Genomic DNA, 25,227 nt, shown 5'->3' with positions numbered 1-25,227 from the left:
AATAAAATTAGAAAACAAACGAAACCAATTCTCAAAACACGATCCAATCAACCCTCGGGTTTCTATATCTACCTTTCAACCAAGGGCACGACGTCCTTTACCAACTCTTGACGGCGACATTTCATAATTAGTCGGCCAGGATGTAAGATAAGAATAATAATAATGATAGCCAGCATGAAACAACAATCGAAAATGTATAGAAAAGCTTCAGTAGACAAAAGAGGTCCATCGCCACCTTGTTTATACTCGACAATTCTGACCGCATTGCGGATTAGGAACAGACCGCTAGTGAGGTACAGCGCAATGAAATATCGGCGGTAGTGCGTGACCAAACCGGCAAGGCAGTGGACAGGCGGGTTTGAGTGGAGCCTGAGCTGCAGAGTGAGAGTGCAGATGATGAATAAGGCAAAAGCAATAATCTGGAGAATTAGACCAGTTATGATGATATTCTGGCCTCTCTTCGCTTCGTCTAGCACTTCACTGCCCGACATAATTGCACCCGCAGTCTGTGTGGCAAAACAGGCCACATCAACCAAGACGAATAATTTAGTGATCCAGCGCAGGCCAATGAGAGATATCTCTTGGGCTTTGAGAGCTCTTGTGATTCGGCCGAGGGACATGTAAATAGTGGCGGCGAGGAATGGCGGAGCGGCGAGAACGAGCAAGTTTTGTATTATGAAAGGCAAGGTTTGTCGAAGGTTGTCGTGAGATCGTGTTCGAAAATAATAGGCGGTGGCTTCCACTGAAAATGTGTCAGTTATCTGTGGGATCACTCAGGGACGGGGGTTCTTACTGCCGCATCCAATGATCATAGGGATGGGAAAGGCTGATCGATAGGGGAACATCATGATAAAATGCGCAATACCCGATATACCGAAAAGGGCCACGAAGGCGTATGCTGCACTTGGTGATGGATTGTACGGATACAAGTCGAAGGGGGCATAGCCTTTTGGCGTTTCCGTGCTGTTTGACATTATTGGTGTTGGGATCGGTTTCCGTCAATGGACAAGAATAGATGAGAAAATAAGCAAAGGGCCGCTCGTGACTGCAAGTAATGATTCTTTGTTTATTTAAAATTCACATACGAAGGAGAAACCAGCAATGTCAAGAGGTCTACAGATTAAATACGCCCATGGCCTTGGAGCAACAAAACCAGCCCGGCCTAAAAGCGTCACTGTCCCCATAAATCAATTGGCTAGTAGATTTTACGCATTCCAAAACGCTATTATGGGTCCCTGCAGGTCCATCCACTTGGTCACTGCTGCGCCAGTTCTACCCTATGTGGGCATCAGTAATTGCTTTCCTGTCTCCTAAAACAGAGTTTTGTTCGACCATTACGTCTGCTTCATCCAGACTTAAAGCTGAAGCTGCCGAAGTTTACGTATTGCTATATATAGTAGCAATCAATTACTCAAGTAATAACGAAGAGGCTTCACTCTGGGATTACGAATTAAATGACGCTAGCAAGTGCATGATAAGGAGCCCGACGGTGGTTAGTGGAGTTTTCATATTTTTAAATAGGAGGACTGAAGTTGTGATGGAAAATTGCGACGCTACATAGCTGAAGACCTCTGGAACGAAGTAACTAATGAACCGTAATTCTCATCCGGCCAAGATTTAGGACCTGGGCATAAGCTGACTTAGTATTTCCGTCCCGGTGGACACCAACCCGGACTGCAGGGTAGAAGACTCCTAATCGATTGAACTTTGTCGAAACAGTCACCTCCATTGACGTCTTTCCCTTGTCAAAGCCACCTTTGACGAAATAGCCACTACCTTCAAAATCCCACTCCACAGAGGTGACTGATCCAACTCCAGGAGGAAGTTCAACATGAGCTTTCAGCGTAATTAAATGCCCCATCCCAATTGATGCCTTCGATTTTCCTTCGGCTGTCAAGTCAATTGCTGCTTGAAGACCGTTACGTTCCGCCGCTGTCTTGGGGATCAGAACTTGGCCATCTTTGACAGAGTAGACTGTTTGTGCCACAGGCTCCTTGCCACTCTCAACCCATGCACTGAGATCTCTGAGGTGCTGTTCGTAAATCCCAGTAAAGTCAACAAGTCGATTTGTCAAGGATTTCGGCACCTCGCCCATCTGGTGATCGGCGTTATCGGCAAAATAAAGTCTGTACTCATCGCCAAATCGGTTACCCAGCGATTTTCTTACCTTGTTTCTGTACCAATCTGCATGCCACGGAAAAGCGTCATAATCCAGAAGAGTATCCAAGACAATCACCTTGCCTGTTATATTGCCGGTATGGGTGCCGCCGCCGCTAGCTCCCCGTGACAACCTTCCTGCGGTATAAACTGGGCGTTGAGGATATTTTGGCGAACCATCTGGTCTCAGCAAGTAGTCCCAGGAATAAAATCCGTCTTCGGTTGGTATCTGATGTCTGTGGTACGAAGACGCTGCTAGGGTTGCCCGATTGTCAATCCTGAGCAGAGTTCCTTCCGAAATTAATCTGACAATGGCCGCATTATTCTCTGGATGAATTGTTGCAATTTTTGAAGGTCCGTCAAGAGTGGCTGTGAATTGTCCGAGGCTTTTGTTGTTTGACGCGGATATGATCTCAAAAGCAAGGCCATGAGGCGGAGGTGTACCGGTAACTCTGTTAAGTGCAAAGCTAGCTGGCACTCCATTCGATTCAGCTATCACTTCTTCAACTGTTGCATTGAGCTCGTAGACTGAGCTTCTCCAAAAGTCGCCAAGGTCCGACTTTTCCATTCCAAGGTATCCAGGTTTAGTCCAAAAGTCGCTGAAGTATGTAGGGTCGAATGACCGGATAAGAGGAACCGTCATCTTTCGCATCGTTGCCCATAGCTGACTTCTGTTAAGGACAACCCCATCAAAGTCCTCCCAGCTCCTGAGTGGGATCCCAAGACGTGTAACTTCCTGCAGTACATCCCTCCTCATTGGGTCCAACACAGAGAATGGATCGCCGCTTCCACCTGGGCGAACTGAATCAATAATAAATCCTGCGACAGAGTCCAAAGCAACCTGGCTAAAAGCTCGGATACAGAAGTTGTTCGGATTCGACACGGGAACAGCCTGGACTAAGGGAACAGCACCCTGCCAGACATCAAATGTGTTCTCGATGGCACCAACAGTAACGAAAGAACCGCCACTTCCACCATACACATAACCATAGATCTTGTCCTTGTAGTCGTAGTGATCAGCAGCAATGCGTCTCGACAGTTTTGCGACGGCCGCATCAGCACGGTACCCGCCACCTCCTTTGACATGGTTTGTATATCCCCCGCTATCAGCACCAAAGCCGATTGTGCGGTCCGAGGCGGTCGAGTTCTGGGTAGGAAACACTAATTGGAAGAATCGGCCCTGGAAGTTCGTCTTGGGAAGATAGATGTTGAAATCGATACTTGTGCCATCAAAATAACCAGAGATTCTGCGATGGGGGATTGGAAGCTCGACATCTACTTCTTGGTCGATAATGACCCCATTGTATAAGGGATCGACGCAGTGGGGGGTAACTTGTAAAGCTGATCCTTTGGTAAGACATTCGGGCTCTTCTACTGCGATGAAAGAGGCAAATGGTCTGACAGTAGTTGTGTATACCATAGTCACATATACAGTATGCAACCTATTCACTCAGTTAGCCAAAAGTATCAGTAGTTTCAAGATGTCCTTACAAAACCAGAAAAACTGCAGATAATAATATGATTGCATATAAAGGATTCAAGCGTAGTGTGTAATACGACTTTGAGCTAATAGATGCGGGGGGTAACTGAGTTTTGTCCATATCTTCATGCGAACACCTGGAGTACTCAGAGATTCTTCTATTAGAGCTTGGCAATACCATTCTGACTACTCAAAATCAATGAACAGTGTGACCTCGTTTCCTCGGACTTGGCATGTCGCAGCCAGTTCAATAGTATTGTCCTCTATTATAAGTAAACAGAGTTAGTACCACTTTTTAAACCCTTTCTCTTCCCTGGTTCCGAGCTTTCCTAGCGGTGGCAAAGCGACTAAGCGATCGAAGAGCGGCTGCGCCTCAGGTTGGTGGAGTCAACTTAGCACCCCGGAATATCCAATCGGTGTATCACAAATACGATGAAAAGCGTAAATTCCCCTATTCGTGGATTACTTGCAATAAAGTATTACTCCGCTGATTTTGATTAGCATAATGACCAGGAAGTATTGCATAAGACTATCTTTATCAAATTAATTATTGCAAGATATCTTTCATTCCGCCGAGCTCATTCTATTTATTATTGAATACCTGTACTGGAACGGGAGAAACAGGACCTAGATGGAGACTCGGCATCTCTGTTCAAGTGGACAGCTATGCATATTGCACAACAGTAAATATTTACCTGATTGAACTTTAGCTAAACAATAGACCATAGTATTAATAAAGAACTCTATTCTTTCAATAAATTGATAAGATAGACTCTAGGTTTGTTTACATCCAACTTGATATTGAACTCATGAACATAGACAGGTGTTTCTTGACCAAAGATGAAATGTTTCGCTTTATGGGTAATGCGAGTGAAAGCGTTGGGTATAACTGCCATCATTGAAGGTTAGAGCGAAACGTAGTTAGAAATCTATAATTCTAACATTAATTTTCAATATCTTCTGTTTTCTCTTGAGTTTGGTCTGCCCTTTACTGCACAAACCGGATTGTTATTTGCACTGCCTTAGTCTAGGTTAAGCGTACATTTGGATTACTTGATCTAAACCCTGGGACCTAGATTATATCAGCTGTACATCAGCCATCCCTTTTAATGAGATGAACCAAGTCGTTGGCTGTTCTACGCAGAAGATAGATGACCTGAGAACTTCGGAACGTGGTATGCAAAGACAACTCTTTGTCTGAGAGGTATAATCCAAGCCACTGATCAGAATGTTTCTTGCACTGGAACAAGGGTCATAACTATCTACAGCCACTTAAAGTTGATTAAAGCCGGGTGCTGGCTATTTTAGCTCCGGCTTTAATGAAGTCTTATTGGCAGCACACTTCGGGATGTGGACATGCAGTATCGGGCCAGGGTTCTCCGCTCTGTCATATAATCTATGCAGTATGGGGTTAAACATTAAACACCTACCCCATGGGGAAGGAAGATCATATGCAGCTCTAGTATTGGAGGAAAACAGGTCACGGAACTACGTGAGCTGAAAATGCAACTTCATGCACATAAACAAGGCTGCTCGACTAGGGTTTGCAAAGACTAGAGATTAATGCACTTGAGAGATTCGGTGGCAGATAGTCCGAAGGATGCCATTGAACAGAGTTATAGGTATAAAATGTTGGAAGATCCCCCTTCAAGTTGATGTTGGACTAGAACAATCAGTCACTCCATAGCTCCTTGTTCTCTTCTGGTTTCGAGCATCTCTACTCGCTAGCACCCAACATGAAGCTTTACACTCCATCTTCCCTTCTCACAGTCTTTTATGGCTTAGTTAATTCTGCTCCACCCTCCAACTACCTCTATTGGAAATCATTCAGTGCCAATGGAGTCAACCTCGGTGGCTGGCTACATCAGGAAGCCGTCATTGATCCAGAGTGGTGGAATCAGTATGCACCTGGCACACTTGATGAATGGGATTTCTGCGCAAAGTTGGGTTCACGATGTGGTCCAGTTTTAGAACAACGATACAGCTCTTTTATCACCATGAAGGACATCGATGCCATGGCCCAAACTGGGATCAACGTCATTCGAATTCCTACCGGATACAATGCCTGGGTCAAGGTCCCAGGCTCTCAACTCTATAGCGGTTATCAAGCTAGCTTTCTTAGAGCCATCTCCGACTATGCTATTAAGAAGTATGGCATTCACGTTATTCTTGATATCCACTCGCTCCCTGGAGGTCTCAATGGTATGGGACTTGGTGAGAAAGAAGGCAATTATGGCTGGTTCCAGAACCAGACCGCCCTAGATTATTCATACAAGGCAGTCGACGCTGCTATCAAATTCATCCAAGAGTCAGACGTTCCTCAAGGCTTTACCCTGGCCCCAATCAACGAGCCTGTCGACAATCGGGATTTCACCAAGTTTGGAACACCCGAAGCTTTGAGTGATCAAGGAGCTACTTGGGTTCTGAAGTATTTTCAAGGAGTCGTATCACGGGTTCAGATGATCAACTCGAGAATACCTATTATGCTCCAAGGTGGTTTCCGACCAGTTGACTTCTGGGCCAAGAACTTTGCTGCCAGCACGAACATTGTCTTTGATGTTCATCATTACTACTTTGCCGGTCGTCCAACTACTTCGCAAAATCTCCCAGAGTTCATCTGTGCCGACGCCAAGGCTACTGTTGACCCCAAGTTTCCGGTGTTTGTCGGAGAATGGTCTATTCAGGCTACCAGCAATAACACTTTTTCCAGTCGTGCAGTCAACCTTAACACTGGTCTGAAGGCTTGGTCGACCTATACTCGAGGAAGTGCCTACTGGACTTGGAAATTCTTTGGTAATGTGCCCGTGGATGGCGAGGGTACTCAGGGAGATTACTGGAACTATTCTGATTTTGTAAAGATGGCAATTGTTAATCCGTCGCCTGGAATCCCTTGCAAGTAGCAAGCAGTGTACTTAGTGCAGTTCAAAAGGACAACTGTAATGATTGTACTTCAGACTTAACAATTTTATTAAACCATGTCCTTTTAGAGGCGATATGCACATCTCATTGGTGGAATCTTGATTTTACATCCACGAGGCTTATCGTCAGGAATAAATTCTTCCCGAGCAACAACATTACCCTCTGAATCTCTCGCAAGAAATTTCACCTGTCTCCTGTACCTTACTGTGTTGTCCTGCTCAGAGATGACCTCCAACTCGTGTTTCACCGGGATAGCGAAATAGCGTTTCTCTTCTGGTGGCATGGGCATACGTGCAAGTCCCGCCGTATCATCTGCATCATCAAGAGAAATTTCATGTTCCAACTCAATAAGACGCCTTCCCACTCTATACAAAGTCCCCACGTCAAACAAACCCTCCTTAGCTGGTCCAAGCTGTCCTAACCAGGATAAAGCCTTAGTACGAATTTCCAGGTCTCGACACTTCAAGACAATAAAAAACAGCATTGGTAGCCAATTCATTTCGAAACTGAAGCTTGATTGTTGTATACGTTGGCCATTTAGTGCTGTTGATAGTTGGAATGCGTCTTCTGCCAATCTTACAGCATCGCGGAAAACATCGATATGCTGATCCCACCATATTTCTGTATGTGAGCTTGGCTGTTGGATATAAATGTTGGCAATTTTGTGTTTGAATCGCATCCCACATATGGCATATCTTTCTGCTGCTGCAGATGGGGGTAGTACATTCTCTAGATCTGCCATCTTGAACTCCCATTCATTCAGCGACGTAGCGAGCGTGGTTCTGTCATCGTTACCATCGTAGAGAAACTCCAACGTCTGGACCATCAGATCATCAATGATTGTCTGCGCATCTTGAATGCTATCGAACTTTGAAGGTATTGGTGTCTCGAAACCGATGAGCGGTGGGAGACGTTCAGGGGGGACACCACCAAAGAGAAGGGGTGTTATACTTAAACGTCGGAATATGGGAAGAAGATACCGGCAAGCCCAGTCAGGACGAGAAGAGCTATTAAGTATCATGATACCATGGCGACAGTGCTTCAAAGCAGCGTCAAAGTCTCCTTGTAAATACTCGATGCAAATAAAAAGCACGCAGAGCACTAGTACTGTTTGCTCATCGCTAGCTGGCTTGACTTGCTTAATAGCAGAGTTATAATGAGCTACAGCATATGTGCTACCACAAACTTGCCGAGTGATACGAGAGCCTTTGTCAAATTCTTCATAAAGTGAGCTGATAGATAAAACAGCGTGGCGTATGGTAGGTTCGAAGTGACTGAACTGCATGACCAGATGAGTCCAGAAGTAGGAGTCAGTAGGTCCAGAGAGAACTGGTCCCACCATTTCCGCGAAAAACTGGAACGCCCTGCCTTCTTTCTGATCGCGTGTCGATAACTGGTTTGGTCGGTAGCTTGTGATGATATCTGTGTCCTGGTAACCGCCGCAGACACGACGCGACAACGTGCAACGTTTGCAGCAGGGCTTGCCTTCGTCACATTTGACCTTTCGGGTTCTTTTCTCATGGTTAGTACCAGGTCTATAGGCTTAACTAGTGAGGGCTTGTGTGACGCACTTGCAGGTCCGGCATCCGGTCTTGACGTGGTGGCGAGTAGGTGGTAGAGGCATATGTGGGGCTATACCGAGAGAATAATGTGCGTTAGGAGCTAGAATATCGTTTGGAGAGCCGAGATGGTGAGAATACGGAGTCAAGCGGGCAAGTCGTTGGCCTTGACGAGAGATGATGGTTCGAGATGAAAGATTGATAAATATCCCTGTCCGTTTCAGAGACACGACGCGTGGATCCGCATCCTGCAATGACGATCCTACTATGGGGCTGTTCCGAGCTTTCTGACCAATCAAGGATAAGCCTCCTCATGGAATGAGTTCAAAGCTGCAACTGGTAAGGGGGTCTTGAACTATAGGTTAACTAACGAATTGGTTTTAAGTATTCCCTCCCTCCCATCTACTTAGTCGTTTGTAAAGAAGGATTTGGTACTGTATGTGGTTCATTCTGGCACTCTACTTGTTCTAACTTCAAATATATTCCTGTCTCAAATGGCCGTTGGTTTCAGTACATGGTTTGTTAACGGTAAGGAAAACCTTTTATGATTTACCTCACCAATGACTACTGATGGCTTCACCAATCTTACAGCATGATTTAATAACTGCTATTTTGCGGGAGAATATGAGACGTGAATGCTAAATGATGACCCATTGGTTAAAACCAGAAAACGCAATGCGTTTCTGTCGATGAGTTTAGAGTAGGTACCTCATAATTGGAGTACCTGACGATTAGCAATAGAACAGTAAGAGAACATAACAGATATTGCGTTAGCGCTTTACCGCTGGTTGCTTTGTAGTGTGAGCTATGGCGAATTAACACATCTCTATTTAGTTCACAGACTCCAAGGTTATTACTAAGATGCTAAATAGAGATCAAACCCAAAGTTGCCTAACGCTGAAATTGCTCTAGGATCTGCCTAAGTAGTAATCTAATTCACCTTATCACCCATCTTCTCATCCTCGGCATTACCCGACAAATTTGCATACTCAATACTCAAAGGTGGCTCGATAGCTGACTTCCTGCAAAAGTCCTGCCTAAACTTCTGAATATTTACAAGAAATCTCTTGGGGTTTTGCATCATGGTTATTTTGACGCCTGTTGGAGTGTTGATTTGAATGTTGGTTTCGTTTATGAAATGCATGCTAAGAGTATTATTCCAGCTAAAGTGCAAGGCTATCCTGTAAAGTGCCACAGTCTGATCTAGGTCATTCCGTAAAGTCTGCAACTCTTCAGTGTTGCATCGGCTCAAGAATAACTGAAAGACTCTAGATCTTGGGTGGATAAAGCTGGTCTATCTTCTCTGGGAACCCGAGTCGGAAACTCCGCTGGGCCTGCTTATTCTTGACTTGATAACAGGGTTGACGACCAACGTGACAGAAGGATGGAATGACACTCCTGGTTGGTCTACAGATGGAGAGCGCATTGCATTGACAAGACAAGTGGACTGGACATCGGAGTGTGGTAGTCATTGGTACGAGAATCGATTACACATCATGGTCATCCGGAACGATGGTAGCGACCTTCAACGAGTCAGTAATAGTCCTGTAAATGTCACGCATGCAGTATGGTACTATGATGGTCTTATTCTATGGAGTATTGGCATGTATGGCTTCCGGGACGATTCTACCGAGTACGAGACTACTTTCCAACCTCATTTATGATGTCTTAAACTCAATGCGTGCGCAAATTAACGAGGTTTCCAAGTGCGATTAGTACAATGACTCACACTCAAAAAGCACGGCATCGGCCTCCTTCTATGATAGCGCCCAGACGCCAGGTTAAAATGCATAGTAAGCGAGTAAGCTCAATAAGTAAGTAAGGCAGCTTGCAATATTATGCAGGGCATTTGTGAACAATTATCAATTAATCCACCCAGCTAGAAGGTATTTCAGCTGTACTGAAATCACTAGATTTGACCTAGCTCAAGCCACAGCATTCCTGTCCCATCAACTATCGATTGAGTCAGGTCATTCTAGAACACCTAGTCAGGTGCTAAGCTGGTATAGCTCGTTTTTCAAAGCCCGGAACAGAGCCAGGCTCAGAAATTCAATAGTCTATTGGAACTAGGTTATTTATGAGTTGAGCTCAACATGCCAATACTCTGTAGCGGTCTAGTAAATAGAATGTTATATATACTAAAGTACCTCTTGGGTCATGCCAATATTACTCGTACTCATCCACAAATTGTCTCACTGCCTTTGTACTTCTGTTGATGAAAGATGATCTCACTGAAGAAAACAATAACGTTGCTACTCATCAATGTCGCAAGCGCATTACCCGCTGTACATGATGGAGGAGCTTCAGACTTGATGATCAACGAGAGAAACTCTCTTGACTCAAGAGCAGGTACGTAAACATCCAATGGAATTTATCTCATCTCATCTCATCTAACATTCAGTCTCTTCAGTTTGCAAAGCCAGCGATCCAAACAATCAAGCGTTCAGGAATCACAAAGCCGATGGATCTGCTTTCTGTTCAACCTACATACGAAGCACTTCAACATCTACAGTTACTCCGACCACCCAAAAGACTGCCTTCAAGACAAATACCGTGACAGCAACTATAGGCAGTGTTATCCGAGTCACAACTACTACTACACTTGTGACCGTAATCACAAACACAAAAACTGTATTGACTGCAGGAACGAAAACGACAACTGTTCCTGTTACTGATTTCCAGACAACGACACTTATTACAGTCTCGACTACTACCCCTCGTGATACATACACAAAGCCGAGGGATACGACGCATGTCAATCAGCTGACTCAGACCAGTTTTATAGAGGCTATTGGGACTACCACCAAGACTATTGATACCACGGTTACGACTGTTCCCACCAAGTTTGTTTATACAGGTGGAACAAAGACTGCCACCACTGTCGTTACCACTACGTGAGTGCCCCCCCAACTCTTTTCATTGAGAAGATATACTAACAGTCTTTCATCTAGTGAGACGTGAGTCTTGAACATTGCTCGCGAAAAGCATCATGTTACTGACATAGCGCAGAAAACCAGCACCTCCAGTAGTAACCGTTCCTCAAAGTATACTTTTCTGGCAATTACGAGTTTTCCGAGCTCACGCTGACTTTCTTTTAGCCGAGGTTCACTGTGGTATCGTTGGTAATTCAGGATCCACCCCTGTTATTAGAAGGGGAGGTTCCCTTACCTTCGGCCAGTGTAAAGAAGCATGCAAAGATACGCGCTACTTTGGAATCAGTACATTTCAATGCGCGTGCTTTATCTCACGATTGTAAGTAGTTCAACGTAACGAACTTTTCGCTTGCTGTTGAGGCTAATTACTTGTGTAGGACGGATACGCTTGAGATGGATGCGTCTTCCGATTTCACGTTCTACGATTCATTGTGCGATTCTGCCACCAAGGTAAGTGGAGTCATCACATGTTGAAAAAAAGCGATTATAAAATTAACTCTGTCCAAGCCTCAAAAACGCAACATACCTGTCAAGAGAGCAGTCGTTCAAGTGCCTACTTATCTGCCTAGCAAGTCTCCGAGCGCCGTTAGCAGTGCCTGTTCATGCTTGATTACGAAGCCCGCTTCTCCCGCTATCGTAACGACTACTGCCAAAACTGCAAAGACTATCACAACCACGCAGACTAAGCAGGAAACTGCCTTAGTCAACAAGCCACTGACTAGTCTTATCACCGACAAGAGAACTAGCACATCAACCCGCTCTACTACTACTACAAACACAGACTTTCGCACTATAACTGAAACGGATCTGAGGAGTGCTACAGTCACGGCACTCAAGACCTACATTGTTACCAACTTCGACCACCTTGTTTACGTGACAAAGTATTTTACTGTCGAGGCCACCAGCTACAGCACGCTTTACTTGACTACTAATGTCAACACCGTCACAATGACGAGCTACAGCACCGTTTTTGTTACCAAAACGCCACCTGTGACAGTCACAACGGATTTTTACACAACTCAGAAGACTGTTATCTCTACTAAAACAGTATTAACTGGTGGGACAACTATCACAAGCGGAACAACCACTATCTATGGTACAATTTAAGGTTCTTAAAAGAGCTTTTCCTACTGTGGAGGTCGCGTGTCTGAGCATTGACGATGGAAAGGTGGGCGGTTACTCGACAGATTAGCAACCAAACACTGCAATTACAATTATATAAACATTGTTGCACCATATTATGATAAGATCGATTATCTGCATTTAGACGTCTGAGGTATCCTGCCAAGGATGGACCTAATGCAACTGGCTGACGCATCAAACCCGACGCGCAGCGATAACTCAACGTACAGTCCTGTCGGGTAAAAAGTTTAAAAGTAGTGGAGCGACATACTGCCATGTGATAGGATGATATCATAAACTGGAAGAGGTATTTCAGTCAATTCAATCATTATGCCATTGCACAGTAGTAGGAGACTTTTTGCTGAGAGATAGAATAGCAGAAAGTTTTTTACTTGCCTTTATTTTTTTTAAGCAGAGTCCTGTAAACAATATAGATGAGATTAATAAGTTCAGATGTGTCATATCAACGGACATGGCGTTATGGGCCTAAACACCGTGTCTTAACTCCGTCCCGTTCTCAATCGTTTTCAAAACGTCACAATTCAAGGCACGAACTGCGACTTGGAATAACTCCGAGAAGCAAGGCCGAGACTAATACTTGGTCTTTGTGGGGCCGCATGTAGAAAAGATATAGTGCAAGGGCGGTCAAGTAGAGTCGAGGGTCGAGTAGGCCAAACTTCTATTTCGTAGTATTACTAATATGCAAATTTTTCATTAGATTCCTCTTCAATCTCTTGCAAATCTTACTGAGCGAATGGGTAGAGTACAAGACTTGTGTATATATTCTTTCATCCTCCTGTGCTACAGACTCACGATTGACTTGTTGTCCTTCATCACCAAGTCCCTTTCTCGTTTTTCGTTCGCGAATCACAATGCCAATGCAATCATTCAAAAACACTCTCTCAAAAAATGGCACTGTCACAGGCATCTATTCGGTTCCTCCACTATCCATGTCAGCAGCTCCCCGCCCTCTTGTTGTAGGACTTCATGGTGGATGTTATGACAGCCAATATTTCGATGCAACACCCGACCACTCTGCTGCTTCTATGAGTATGGCTTTGGATGTTCCGTTTGTATCCATCGATCGACCGTCGTATGGTGGAACTAGCTCTGTTATTCCCATTCCCGAGGATTCTGATTTCAACCAGGAAACCGGGATCTGGCTGCACCAGTATATCCTACCTAAACTTTGGTTGGAATACGGTATTCCTAACAGTTGTAACTCCATCGTGCTCTTGAGTCACAGCTTAGGAGTTATGGGTGCTATTGTGGTCGCATCACTACATGCGCAGGACAAATCGCCTGCCTATCCCTTGGGTGGTCTCATAGCTAGCGGCATGGGTCAAACTCAATCTCCGTTCATGAAGAACACTCCTCCTAGCTTCGAACCAGTGGATGAAAACTATGCCAGATTCCCCATTGAGTCCAAGGATTCCGTCATGTTTAAGCCGAACACCGTTGCACCAGAAATACTTGACCAGACCGAACGCCTCGATTCACCTGTTCCTATAGCTGAAGCAGCTTTATTTCCGCAGTCGTGGCTGCCCGTTTGGAAAGAGAAATGGGCTGCGCAGGTCATTGTGCCTGTTATGTTCTCGCTGGTGGATGAAGATCCTTTTTTTGTTGTTAATAAGGAAGAAATTGAAGACTGCGCGAATGCTTTCGGAAGTAGTGTTCGGGTTGATACCAGTATTATAAGAGGAGCGCCTCATTGTGTGGAGTTGAGTTATTGGTCAAAGGGCTGGTATGCTCGCTGCTTCGGATTTGCCCTTGAATGCGCTGCAGGATTCGGTAGACCTTAGTCAATAGCATATATAACAATCTAAAAAGTGTGACTTATCTTATGGTTCGGTGCATCAGAGAGTCCTTTTTTAATATGGATGCATGACTTTTTACAGCTTTATTCGAGCCCAAAGCACCGATTCTATAATCGAATGCACCTTTCTTACCAACATCGTATATTTAAAGCCCTGCCTGGAAGCTCTTAAGAACCATAGAAGGAAAACAGAACCTGAAGACTTCGAAGAAAATAACCAATAGAACATTTATGCGTTAAAGGAAATTGGGGTGTCACCCCTTCTAATCCTCCATGCATTAGTGGCTGTAATGAGTTGTGGACAACCTCGGGCAATCCAACCCCATTTGTGCAGAAAAGCAGGATTTACTTCCCGGGGCATGGAGAGCGAAGGCTCACCCCATACGATCATCGCCGGACTTTCACTCAAGGCACCTTCGTGAAGGCCCAGAATGTCATCGCAGAGGTCTCCGTCATCCATGTACCCTGGGGCTATGGAGTGCAAGGTGTTATCTCGTAGAGCTGCAAATGGGAGCAGGTCGATCCATGGATGATGTACAATAGATTTCTGTAGCAAGGTCAGTCGCAAGTCGATGGGTGAAGGTGCTGAATCAAAAGGGAGTAAAGGCCCGAACAGGTTGAATGACGATATTAAATCGACACAGCAAAGACCTCTTGAGGACATTGGAAAGAGGCTAGCATTAAATGCCATTGCGTTAAGAAGGTTGATCCGTACAAGGAGAGATAATGATGAGGGTCTTGGGACGTGAAGGGTATATTCCTCGTAAGCCTGCTTTGAAAAATCACGAAGGTACCTTAATTCATTCGTCTTTGTGACAAGTGAAAGTCCTCCTTCATTCTGGCTCAAGTCGGTTGTTATTCTGTCTACCTGTTGTGTTCCTTTGTCCGACGGCACCACTGGTAGCGAAGCACATGTCCGTGGCAGGCTTGTTAAAATTGTATTTCTCTTAATCACTGGATGATTGTTGGCTTTTTGTCTACGTCCTTTTTATTTTCAGTTAAATTTATCGATCTCCAGGTTTTATGCATGTTGTATGGTGTCTTGCACTGACTCCAAGCTCTTTGATTCAACCGGTTTTGTAGCTTCTTCCTTGTTGCGGTATTTGTTATGCCGGTCCAATCATCCTAGGCACATTTCAGGTCGGGAAGAGACTGATGACGTTCCAAAGAGTAGACTTGAGGTGTATCTGCTTCCTGGGTGACAGATGAACATTTGATGACGGCTGATACCTCCATACTTTCAAGACTGACAATCATTGAGATGTGTATTTCTAAATCTTATGACAGGGGACAAACTTATACTTATGCAACTGGCTTATGAAATTGCTCCACCATGGAACAAGGTCAAACGAACAGACCGGACCAGCTTAGTCCATTAGTGATTGGGCATAAACTGCGTACTACTTAGGTAACTGGCTTATAACCCACTACATCCAACGGACATCAGCTTGGTGACGCTATGGGTATAAGTGCCAAAGTGGAAAGTCAATTCAAGAGAGAGGTGCTCCTTAACTATTTTAGAAAGAGTCCTCCAACCCCCGTTCCAACAGCTGCCCACAGACTTGTCACTCTAATTTTCCCGCATTCTCCCTTCATCATGCCCGTTTTTGACATCAAAGAACCTGCTGTCCCGTTGCGTAGCTGGGTTGTCGTCTCTGGTGCAAGCGGTTTTATTGGCTCCCATGTGGTCGACCAACTTCTCAAAGCAGGGTACAGAGTGCGTGGAACCACAGGAGATGCCAACAAGAACTTGTGGACTACGCAGCATTTCAACCTGGTGTATGACTCTGGGTCCTTCGAGCTCAGCGAGGTTCCTGATATGACCGCCCCAGGTGCTTTTGACCATGTTGTTTCTGGTAAGTCCACAGGACCACCTGAAATGCAGTCTACTTACCTTTCCTATTTTTGTTTCAGGTGCGAAAGGATTCGTCCATGTCGCAAATGATATGACAGGATTGAGAGACCCTGATATTGCTATTAAACGTGCGGTCGAGGGAGCTCTCAACGCGCTAAAGGCTTGCGCCCAAGATGGAAATGTGAAACGTTTCGTTTATACTTCTTCCTCTTTCGCAGCAACACAGCCCAAGCCAGGTAAACGGTTCACCATTTACCACGATACATACAATGAGGAAGCCTTGCAGAACGCATGGAAACCCAACCCAGACTCCTCGACCGTATACTCCGCCAGCAAAGTCGAAACTGAAAAACAAATCGCTGCATGGATTAATGATAACGAGTCGAGCTTGGTCATAAATGCTGGTATGATATCACGACATACCTTTCTATGCTCACCGACTAACCGAAAATTTTCTTCCAAATGCGAACACTGGCCCTATTATAAACTCGTCGAAGCAAGGGTATCCAACCTCAGCTGCTTGGGTCAAGTCTCTCTGGGATGGAGACTACGACATAGTCAAGAAGGCACCTCCTCAGCATTACATCAACGTGGAAGATGAGGCACGCTTGCATGTCATTGCGATGCCCTATCCCAACGTGGAATTTGAGCGTTTATTTGCCGTGGTTGGACCTGTTAGTATTGGTAGCATTATCGATATTCTCCGTAAGTTGTTTCCGGAGAAGGAATGGGAGAACGTTATCGAGAATGAAGTGGAGTTGAGTACGTTCGAATGCATGTCAAGGGCAGAGGCGTTGCTGGAAGAGGCATATGGCACAGGATTTATCAACCTAGAGGATAGTGTGACAGCTAATGCCCAATACTTGGCGGGAAGAATTTAGATATCAGTTATGGGAACTTGCCTAGTATCAGCAGTTGTACCGAGACTTACAGATAACTTGTAAATTTAAATAACTACTTTCCCTGAAAATGCGGGATTAGAATAGCCTCGTATATAGAAGTAAACTCTTTGGTGTCGGGGATACTTGATTTTTATACTGGCTGCAGATCTTTCTTTCTGCACTTCCCAACCTTTATTTCAGAAGGCTCTAGGATCATCACCAAAGTGGGGACGTGAGCGCCTTTCTCAACAAGCGTGCGCCCTAATAGACATGCTGACATTCCTACAACGCAGTAGCCTCGCTGCAGAATTTTCTTTTTCTAACTCCCAACCTTGTGTCGAAAGGGTCTAGGGTCGTAACCAAAGTGGGGATACGAGCACCTTTCGCAAACAAGCGTGCGCCCTAATAGACATGTTGACATTCCGGAAGCGCTTGCCGAGCTTCTGTTATCATTGCCCACAGTAACCTGAGCCACCTTTCAACTATCCGTGTTACGGAAGATGATTGTATGGCTCATGTAAGGATAATAATTGGTTGACTTTGTGGTAGATTTGTCACTGGTTTCTCTGCACTGGAACGGGGTCTTTGGAATCATTACAAGTTATAGTGAACGTAGCCTTGAGACAACGGAACTATTATCAATATGTATCGGCTTTCTCTCCTAATCTTGATGCTAATCTAAGAGAATGTTCGAGCCAAGTTATTTAACTACAGTCTCAGACAAATTGATTCAAACCATAGGACTCATTTTGATACTTTGAACCCACGGTTTTCACTGCGACGTTATCATTCAAACAAGATGGAATCAACTTCTCGATCAGACAACGATTCCAGGCGACAAAGTGAGACTACTGTAGTATTTTTTCAATTCATCAAACTTACATACCATCTCTAGCAAATCATTTGGAAATTGAATCAAACGAAGATTATCCTGACGGAGGCACAAGAGCGTGGCTAGTAGTACTTGGAGCTTGGTGCGCCATGATACCATCCATGGGTCTGTTGAACTCATTGGCAGTTTTACATGCATGGCTTGGAGAACACGAATTGAAAGGAATGTCAGAATCCACGGTCGGATGGATCTTCAGCGGTTATGCTTTCTTTCTGTTCTTCTGCGGTGCCCAGATCGGTAAGTTCCCCAAATACTCAGTCAAGAAGTCATGAACGGTCATGCTGATTGAGTAAGGCCCGATATTTGATAAATACAACATGCGATGGCTGATTGTGGCCGGCACGGTCGGTAACGTACTCGCTTTGGTATTCATGAGTAATTCGACGGGTATGCATGCTCCTTGTTCAGCACGGTGTCAAAAGATGGCGCATCTGCCAGTTATTAACCTGTTGTCTAGAATTCTATCAGTTCTTTCTATCTTTTAGTGTCCTTGGAGGTGTGTCTGCCTCTCTGTTATACAATCCAGCCCTATCAGCGATCGGACATTGGTTTCATAAGAGACGGGGTCTAGCAATCGGCCTTACGTGCACGTCAGGAGGCTTCGGCGGAGTATGGATGCCGCTCATCATCTTACATGTAGCCCCGGCCATTGAATTCGCGTGGTCAATCCGTGTTATCGCGCTTATTTGCGCAGTTCACGGTATGATTGCGTCCTTTTTACTTACCAAGAGACTTCCACCTACAGCTGGAGCAGAATCTTCTATCGATTTCAAGGCACTAAAAGACATAAACTACGCTGCAGTAACCATTGGCATGGTCATGGTCGAGTTTGCGATATTTCTACCTATTACGTATATATGCTCGTATGCAATTTACTCGGACTTTGGATTCATGGATGCATATCTCCTCAACGCAATTCTCAATGCGGCTGCTATCCCCGGACGATTCCTTCCGAACTACATCGCTGATCGGTTTGGTGTCTTAAATACGATGTGCACTATCTGCTTTTTCTGCATGGCGTCAATATTTTGCCTATGGCTACCGGCAAAAGGAAACAAGCCCATGACGATAGCATTCACGGCGATTTATGGCTTTTGGTCCGGAGCTTCAGTCAGTCTTGCTCCTGTAGCTATTGCCCTTGTATGCAGAACTGAGGATCTCGGTAAGCGGAATGGAACTGCATATACTATCACCAGTTTCGGCACGTTGATTGGAATCCCCATTGGAGGTGCAATTTTAGGTGCAGATAACGGATCTTACCAAGGTCTTATTATTTTTTCGGGACTTGCGTATGTTCTGTCTCTTGTAGTGTATATCTTTTGTCGCTTCCGGATACGATCTTAAATCATCCGACTTAGAGTAAGCCTTTCCGTAGGACATTACATCAAGTACAGTCTAAAAAGATATTTGCAATTCTGCTTAATGCTATAGCAGTTACCCTTGGTATCAATTCGACTTGATAGCATTTGGCACTACTGTCGGGCGCGAGGTCTATATTGAGGATGGCGCCGGTGCTACTGCGGATTTGGGTGTAAAGGATGTTTACAAGCGCTTGGTAAAACTGTTCTTTTACAGGTTGTGTATCAGAATGAGCGCGAAAGGGATGAAACTGTATCACCCTGCGCGCTTAAACAAGCGAATACGCGGACCCGACCAAATGCATTCTTTCGTATCTGCAAAGATATTATAAGTAATGGGGATTGTCACCTAATTTTCCACTAAGTTATTCACACGCAAGCCGTCTTCCATTCTCTTCATTCGTTTCTTTTCTCGTGGCAGGTCCAACTATTCGTTTCTACACAACACCCATTCGTTTTTACACTACTCAACCAACTTCTGTCAAACGTTTTAATACAAACACAATGAAGTTCATCTCTCTTGTTTTTCTCTCAACTGCGGCTTCCGCCCTTTCTATACAGCCTCGGCAGTTTGGCGGATTTTTTCGTGGACCGCCCAATGCTGAGAATGGCGCTATCCCCAGTGGCAATTTTCCACAAAATGATGCCAACAACGGTGACAACCAAGGTGCTGGAAATGGGGCAAATAACGGAAACAGTAATGGGCAGGAAAACAGGGGCGGACAAGGGAACAATAATGGTCAGGGAGCTGGCGACGCTACTGGCGGTGGTGATGGGGCTGCAGTGGACGGCCAGACGGTAGTATTTACCGAAATCAATGGAGTACCTGGCAATGAGTGCCTCACATTCCGAAACAACGGCGAAATCGTTGACGCAGCTTGTGTCAATACCGCTGCAGACCGTCAAGTTACTCCCTCCACAGTCAATGGGCAGAGCGCACTTCGAGTCCAACGAACCTTCGCCGCAGGCTTCAGACCTGATCTTGTGGGCGTTCAGGCATGCATTGGATTCAACGGGACTCACTTCCGTGCTGAGGGCTGTGACGCCCAAGGAATCGAGCCAGTCACCTTTCAGAATGGCCAGTTGGTAGCCTCCGGCGGCGCTTGCGCGAGCGGTCACGATGATTTGGCACAGATGACAGTCGACGCAAGTGGAGCCCAGTGTGCAACTTACAGCACCACCAACGTTCAACCTGCAACTTCTTGAGTAAATAGTCTTTGTGTTTGCGCATAGTAACGACCAATACAGGATTAAGAACAGAAACCACCTGGTGCGACCCATCGATTAACATAGACGGATCTATTATCGAAGTGTCTTGCTTTACTTTCGGTTAAAGTAATTTTGTGTGACGGAGGAAACGATTGTTAGTAATACATCATCTCCTCCTGTTGCTACCTTTGGTCCTAAGTGTGAAAGGTCGCCCGAGTGGCAGGAAATAGAGACACTTTTTTACCATCGTTTGTCTTGCCGAACCGGAAATTACTGAAACGCCATCTTCAGCATTCATTTTGTCAAAACCGCTATAGAATATCACGGGTCCCTCATTGGTGACTCAAGCATCGTCGACTCCGATAGCCATATCATTGCCAAAGCCAAAACACCTGCCAGAATTATAAATAGACAAGCTCAATGTCCTAGCGAGCACTAAGACTCTTTAGGTCTAGTGCAGCCTCCACGATAACGTTACGATTGGATACAGTCTGCGGGGAAACGTTGCAACTAACCTCCGTGAGAAAAAGCCAATTACAGGGTAACTGCGATGGCAAATAAACGCCACCTGGTAAGAACAGTTTTACTGATAGGTACGTTCCCAAATTTATAGCTACATAGTTCACAAAATCATGGATTATATCCAGTCATAACAGGACAATGACATTATTACGTATCTGCATTCCATGACCTAACCGGTCAGTTCCGATGATACCACATAACAGAGTCCCCCAAAAGCACACCAATACATCCTACAAGTTAGTCCGTAACAGAGGTATGAAACCGGCGGTATTCGGTAGACGTAGCCGTGGGTAAGTTTCCGTCTCAACCCTCCCATAGCTTTTTATAGGCAGAATAGGCTTTTCTTAGAACAATCCAACATCTTCTATCTTTTAGACGATAGAACATTCGGTCCTTCTACTTAGACAACGAACGGCGAAGTCCGGTTCAATGGATGCACGAGCTTCGAAATATGTTATTGTGAGGATATTGTACAATTGAAGTGACGGGCTTGTAATCTATAAATGCAGAGCAAGTCCTACCATCAAACACAGTCACTCAATCCCATCATCACATCACTTCAACACATCTTGACCATACTATCTCACCAAGACTCATACAAGTCTTTACTTCACATTACCATCCACTACTCAATTCTTCAACATGCTCTTCACCAATGCCATTGTCGCAATCGCTTTCAGCGTCTCTGTCAACGCCATGCCCCAGCCGTACCCCAACAAGTGTGGCGATCAAGTCTGCCCTGCCGACAAAGCCAAGTGCTGCGAGGTCATTGTCAACGGAGTAGCCGAGATCGGGTGCTTTGCTGAATGCCCACCAATTCAAGCTCTCGACCGTCGACAGCCATACCCAAACAAATGCGGTGACCAAGTTTGCCCTGCAGACAAGCCTAAATGCTGCGAGGTCATTGTCAATGGAGTTGCCGAACTTGGATGTTTCGAGGAATGCCCTGCCCCACCTCCAACCGATGCCAGTCTCGGACGACGTGAGGAACCGATGATTACCACTTCGGGATCTCTTCCTGTTGCTACATTTGGTCCCAAGTGCGGAGACTCTTTCTTCTGTCCCGTCGGCAAGGTCTGCTGCCCTGATGCGCTCTACGAATGTGCCGATCCTGACAAGGTCAGCGAACAGTGCCCCAAGTAAGTAAAGGCCGTCAGAACCCTCCACATTCCGAAACTAACCATGGACTAGACCGCCATCCGCATCATTCTAAACAGATGCCCCAATATCGAAGAATTTGATATCATCTGATTCATTTCCTATGAGGCTCTACTTATGGGGTGGTATGTGGGAGTATTGTCACAGCTGTTGGTAGATGTTCTGTTTGTACTTTGCCATTCTTTACATTGTAGTTCTGTCTCTTCTATAGATTTACATTCGTTAGATACTCTCCTATATATGCTATTAAAATCTCACAGTACGTCTCAACTGGCACCGTTGGAGGAATATGCGCCACTATCGACGCTAAGTTTGATACCCTGAATTCGTGATCTGAAACCCTTGAGTATGTAGCTGTGTGTACCCCAGGATCGTAGCCCATATTCCTCTTCGGATAACACCTCTCGCCTTCAAATGCATATATCCTCGTTACGAAACGGATTAGTATTCCCACTGCATCACAGCCCACTATAGTACTCGCCTTCGGTAGGTTTCCCAACGCCAGAGTCCTTCGTACCAAAACCCAAATGACCAACCAAGCTTTCTTTACTGTTACCTGTAACCAACACTCCCCACTTGAGCTTCTTTCTTGCCACTTCCTGGAGTTCTTCGAGCTCTTCCAGCTCTTGATTGGCCATTAACCGAACACTCGTACTATCATACTGCCAACTGGATCTTGAGGAGACGATAGGCCGAAGTTTTGTTGAGGGGTAATGGCAGGCGGCTGAGATGACTGCGGAGTTTCCTCCTGCGATTACCATGGTGCCTGGTAGTTTTAGTTGGGCCAGGACCACAGGTACGATAGCAGCTCCCAGGCTTACACATAACCCTATAAGAATTGCCTTTGTGGAGAATTGTAAACCAAGTGAGGACATGATGTTATAAGGATAAGTTGGGCTAAAGTCTATTGCACATTAGATATATATAGAATTTCAGATTCATTAACTGACCGTGATATTTGCTGACATAGATACAGTTAGAGTATATCCAATGGAGTAGAGTGCTGATGATAATTAATGGCACTGAGAAGCGATAGGGTAATTGAAGACGATATGTGGAGCTCTGTTCCCCCTTAGGCTCAGTAACGCGCAACGCTCGATGCTTAATACTGTATTTTGACCATTCAAGTTCAGACAAAATTCGAGTTAAAAGGCCATTGTAAGTGAAGTAGCAGAAAGATAGTACTAGTTGTGGTAAGTTAGCCACCACGGTCAGTGTTACAAGCGAGGATCTTCCGAAGGTGTGAGCAGCTACTTCAGACGTATGGCGCGTGCGTCTAAAATGGGAGTCGTTGCTGGTAAATATGTCAGTAGGTTCAAGAAACTGTAGCAATTTTAATACTGACAGAGGTTGGTCTGATGCAGCGACAATCAGCATAGACATAGCCGTAATAAGAGCGCTCCCGATGAGAACAAATGTAACCAACCAGATAAGCCGAGGTACAGCATTCCGAAATCGCCTTGTAGTTGCATCGACGTGCCATTGTCTTGGGCTCTGCAACCACTTCTGAGTTCGATTGGTGTCTCCAACCCCTCTGGTCCCTTTTATGGTATTTCTCTTCAGATCTGTGATATTCAATGTGCACATTCCTTTGGTCTCTTCATCGGGTCTTGCGATAAATGAGGCGATGGCATCTCCAGGAGTTATGAAAGGCTTCTCATCGCCCCTGAGTTTGAGTACCAAGACGCATAACACGCACTTAATAGCGCACATAACACAAACAATAAGCAGAAGGCTGTTGGCAATGCGGACTTGACATGGCGCCGTAAATCTCTCCGATAGACAGTGGTCGACCTGCAGGACTCGATGTCCGTCCTTAAAATACCTAGGATCCGTGATAAATACCCCAGATACAGGATCAAAGACATTCGTGGTGTCTTCAATCTGCCACACATTGGAAATCCATTTCGGTGCCACGTCATAGTGCGAAAGTGGAAATGGCTGAACTTTGGTTGTCTGGATAGGATCCCCAAACAACTCCGTATAAATCATTGTGTTATATCCCCATACCGGATTGATTTTGTTGATATCTTTGAGATTGTTCGTATCCTTCTTCACATCCACAGGCTTCCATCCCTTTGTCGATGTAAGATTAAGATCGTCATAATCATACATAATAAAAATTACGTGTCGGTATTGCGTAAGAGGTACATCCGGGTTATTATATCGTTCCATACAGTCTTTGAATGCAAGCTTCTCCCAGTTGCCTCGAGTTTCGGTAGCGGCCAAGGACTTGCTGATATCCCAAAGATTATGCCGTGCAACGCTCAGCGGATCATTACCCATTACGGAAATTGGGACTTGGTCATGCCAGCCACCCTTGACTAGTTCCTTGGAGCCTAGAACGAGTGTGGCGCCATTGATACTCTTTGCCTCAAGGACGACACCGTTAAGGATGAGTTGTAGCGGTATTGAACTGAGACAAAAGAGCGACCAAAAGAAAACGTTGCGTCGTTTAAGAAAACGGAAATTCCTAATCGATGGGACGCCAATTTCAAGCCAGTACCCCGATTTGTGGGCAGCATCGACTTCAGCCCGTACAGGTGCAACTAGGCTTTGCATAAAGAAATTGGATGAAGCTAAAATACCGGTGCCAATGATATTAATAGCCAAATGAATCCATAAGTTGATTTCAGATGACTTTGTACAGTCCCCTTTGTATAAAATACCCAGGCCCAGTGTATCTTTTTCTGGGTCAGGTGCAGTTTTGTACGAAAATGGAGTATCCTTTAGCCACTCCGGGTCGATGTCGTCGTCGAAGGTTGATGAATCATTTTTTCCAAAGTGAAACAGGGACAAGAAGAGTAACACAATAAGAAAGATCAGGATGGTCGTGATGAGGATAGTGAGATACAAGGCCGTCCTCCTCCAGCCTGAAAATGAAGCCATGGGTAGCGAGCGTATAATGTTCCTTCGTTGTGGAGGACTTTACAAAGAAGACTTTTCAGCGTTATCAATCCGTGGGAAGCGTCCTTATTAACAAATCGGGCTACCCAAGACAAATGTATCATGTTGCGGGGCCTCAATGATGGCATCGGGGGCGTTAAGGTCAGGGTAAAAAGCGAGAACAGACAACCAGTCAATACCTCTATATCTGCTAAGTCATGCAGCAGAGAGATAATTCCCTGTTTCTTTCCAGTTTCATTCGATAACCTGGACCACAAATATGAGTTGTCAGGGGCTTTCACTTCGTCATTCTTTCCCTTTTCATTTTTATCCTGCATGAATTTGCTGCGCCGTCTTACGTACATATAACGGATGGCTCACCAACCAATCAAAGTTTTGCTGGTGCCCCAACAACGTTCACTACTGAGGGCCAGACAAAATAAGCAATCAATATTTAACTGATTGGACGTTATAGTATTT

General features: G+C 45.1%; 10 protein-coding genes across 10 annotated transcripts; 6 read left to right on the top strand and 4 right to left on the bottom strand.

Annotated features, from left to right (window-relative positions):
• Nucleotides 1–68: 68 nt before the first annotated feature.
• EDB82DRAFT_570137 (RTA1 like protein-domain-containing protein) lies at nt 69–1,101 on the bottom strand (the record flags this gene model as incomplete). Its single annotated transcript, XM_025732380.2, has 2 exons — nt 794–1,101; nt 69–742 (listed from the first exon to the last, which is right to left on the bottom strand). Exons 1-2 carry the CDS (start codon nt 972–974, stop codon nt 69–71), a joined length of 855 nt encoding a protein of 284 aa, XP_025591310.2. The 5' UTR covers nt 975–1,101.
• A 484-nt stretch (nt 1,102–1,585) lies between these two features.
• On the bottom strand, nt 1,586–3,577 carry EDB82DRAFT_542689 (uncharacterized protein; the record flags this gene model as incomplete). The annotated part of the gene is made up of 1 exon (XM_025732381.2): nt 1,586–3,577. The coding sequence occupies one exon, from the start codon at nt 3,575–3,577 to the stop codon at nt 1,586–1,588; it is 1,992 nt and encodes a 663-aa protein (XP_025591311.2).
• A 1,796-nt stretch (nt 3,578–5,373) lies between these two features.
• On the top strand, nt 5,374–6,578 carry EDB82DRAFT_564180 (glycoside hydrolase superfamily; the record flags this gene model as incomplete). Its single annotated transcript, XM_025732382.2, has 1 exon — nt 5,374–6,578. The coding sequence occupies one exon, from the start codon at nt 5,374–5,376 to the stop codon at nt 6,535–6,537; it is 1,164 nt and encodes a 387-aa protein (XP_025591312.2). The 3' UTR covers nt 6,538–6,578.
• Nucleotides 6,579–6,608: 30 nt separating this feature from the next.
• EDB82DRAFT_438276 (uncharacterized protein) lies at nt 6,609–8,315 on the bottom strand. Its single transcript, XM_025732383.2, has 2 exons — nt 8,128–8,315; nt 6,609–8,067 (listed from the first exon to the last, which is right to left on the bottom strand). The coding sequence occupies exons 1-2, from the start codon at nt 8,178–8,180 to the stop codon at nt 6,621–6,623; spliced, it is 1,500 nt and encodes a 499-aa protein (XP_025591313.2). The 5' UTR covers nt 8,181–8,315; the 3' UTR covers nt 6,609–6,620.
• A 2,022-nt stretch (nt 8,316–10,337) lies between these two features.
• Nucleotides 10,338–12,155, top strand: EDB82DRAFT_469757 (uncharacterized protein; the record flags this gene model as incomplete). The annotated part of the gene is made up of 6 exons (XM_065607934.1): nt 10,338–10,464; nt 10,628–11,009; nt 11,055–11,072; nt 11,125–11,367; nt 11,426–11,498; nt 11,556–12,155. 6 exons carry the CDS (start codon nt 10,338–10,340, stop codon nt 12,153–12,155), a joined length of 1,443 nt encoding a protein of 480 aa, XP_065465239.1.
• An 893-nt stretch (nt 12,156–13,048) lies between these two features.
• EDB82DRAFT_542686 (uncharacterized protein) lies at nt 13,049–13,972 on the top strand (the record flags this gene model as incomplete). Its single annotated transcript, XM_025732385.2, has 1 exon — nt 13,049–13,972. One exon carries the CDS (start codon nt 13,049–13,051, stop codon nt 13,970–13,972), a length of 924 nt encoding a protein of 307 aa, XP_025591315.2.
• A 2,492-nt stretch (nt 13,973–16,464) lies between these two features.
• On the top strand, nt 16,465–18,958 carry EDB82DRAFT_542684 (major facilitator superfamily domain-containing protein; the record flags this gene model as incomplete). The annotated part of the gene is made up of 5 exons (XM_025732389.2): nt 16,465–16,490; nt 17,185–17,228; nt 17,618–17,851; nt 17,909–18,001; nt 18,072–18,958. 5 exons carry the CDS (start codon nt 16,465–16,467, stop codon nt 18,956–18,958), a joined length of 1,284 nt encoding a protein of 427 aa, XP_025591318.2.
• Nucleotides 18,959–19,366: 408 nt separating this feature from the next.
• EDB82DRAFT_564178 (uncharacterized protein) lies at nt 19,367–20,178 on the top strand (the record flags this gene model as incomplete). Its single annotated transcript, XM_025732390.2, has 1 exon — nt 19,367–20,178. The coding sequence occupies exon 1, from the start codon at nt 19,477–19,479 to the stop codon at nt 20,176–20,178; it is 702 nt and encodes a 233-aa protein (XP_025591319.2). The 5' UTR covers nt 19,367–19,476.
• A 944-nt stretch (nt 20,179–21,122) lies between these two features.
• On the top strand, nt 21,123–22,124 carry EDB82DRAFT_438272 (uncharacterized protein). The gene is made up of 2 exons (XM_025732391.2): nt 21,123–21,842; nt 21,895–22,124. Exons 1-2 carry the CDS (start codon nt 21,346–21,348, stop codon nt 21,914–21,916), a joined length of 519 nt encoding a protein of 172 aa, XP_025591320.2. The 5' UTR covers nt 21,123–21,345; the 3' UTR covers nt 21,917–22,124.
• Nucleotides 22,104–25,058, bottom strand: EDB82DRAFT_531416 (uncharacterized protein). The gene is made up of 3 exons (XM_025732392.2): nt 23,207–25,058; nt 22,812–23,155; nt 22,104–22,765 (listed from the first exon to the last, which is right to left on the bottom strand). Exons 1-3 carry the CDS (start codon nt 24,748–24,750, stop codon nt 22,320–22,322), a joined length of 2,334 nt encoding a protein of 777 aa, XP_025591321.2. The 5' UTR covers nt 24,751–25,058; the 3' UTR covers nt 22,104–22,319.
• Nucleotides 25,059–25,227: the final 169 nt, after the last annotated feature.

This window comes from Fusarium venenatum (assembly GCF_020744135.1).
Source record: "Fusarium venenatum strain MPI-CAGE-CH-0201 chromosome Unknown EDB82scaffold_1, whole genome shotgun sequence".
Taxonomy (NCBI): Eukaryota; Fungi; Ascomycota; class Sordariomycetes; order Hypocreales; family Nectriaceae; genus Fusarium; species Fusarium venenatum.
The sequence above is the reverse complement of the archived record's forward strand: the minus strand, read 5'-3'. Positions and strand labels throughout refer to the sequence as shown.

Bases quoted from the DNA above. Each gene is read 5' to 3' on its own strand.
- EDB82DRAFT_438276 (XM_025732383.2), bottom strand. From the start codon at position 8,180: ATGCCTCTACCACCTACTCGCCACCACGTCAAGACCGGATGCCGGACC. The intron at 8,068-8,127 runs GTGCGTCACACA...CCATGAGAAAAG, and splicing joins ACCGGATGCCGGACCTGCAA to AACCCGAAAGGTCAAATGTG.
- EDB82DRAFT_438272 (XM_025732391.2), top strand. From the start codon at position 21,346: ATGCTCTTCACCAATGCCATTGTCGCAATCGCTTTCAGCGTCTCTGTC. The intron at 21,843-21,894 runs GTAAGTAAAGGC...ACCATGGACTAG, and splicing joins GTCAGCGAACAGTGCCCCAA to ACCGCCATCCGCATCATTCT.
- EDB82DRAFT_531416 (XM_025732392.2), bottom strand. From the start codon at position 24,750: ATGGCTTCATTTTCAGGCTGGAGGAGGACGGCCTTGTATCTCACTATC. The intron at 23,156-23,206 runs GTCAGTATTAAA...CATATTTACCAG, and splicing joins GCTGCATCAGACCAACCTCT to CAACGACTCCCATTTTAGAC. The intron at 22,766-22,811 runs GTCAGTTAATGA...AATGTGCAATAG, and splicing joins CTATGTCAGCAAATATCACG to ACTTTAGCCCAACTTATCCT.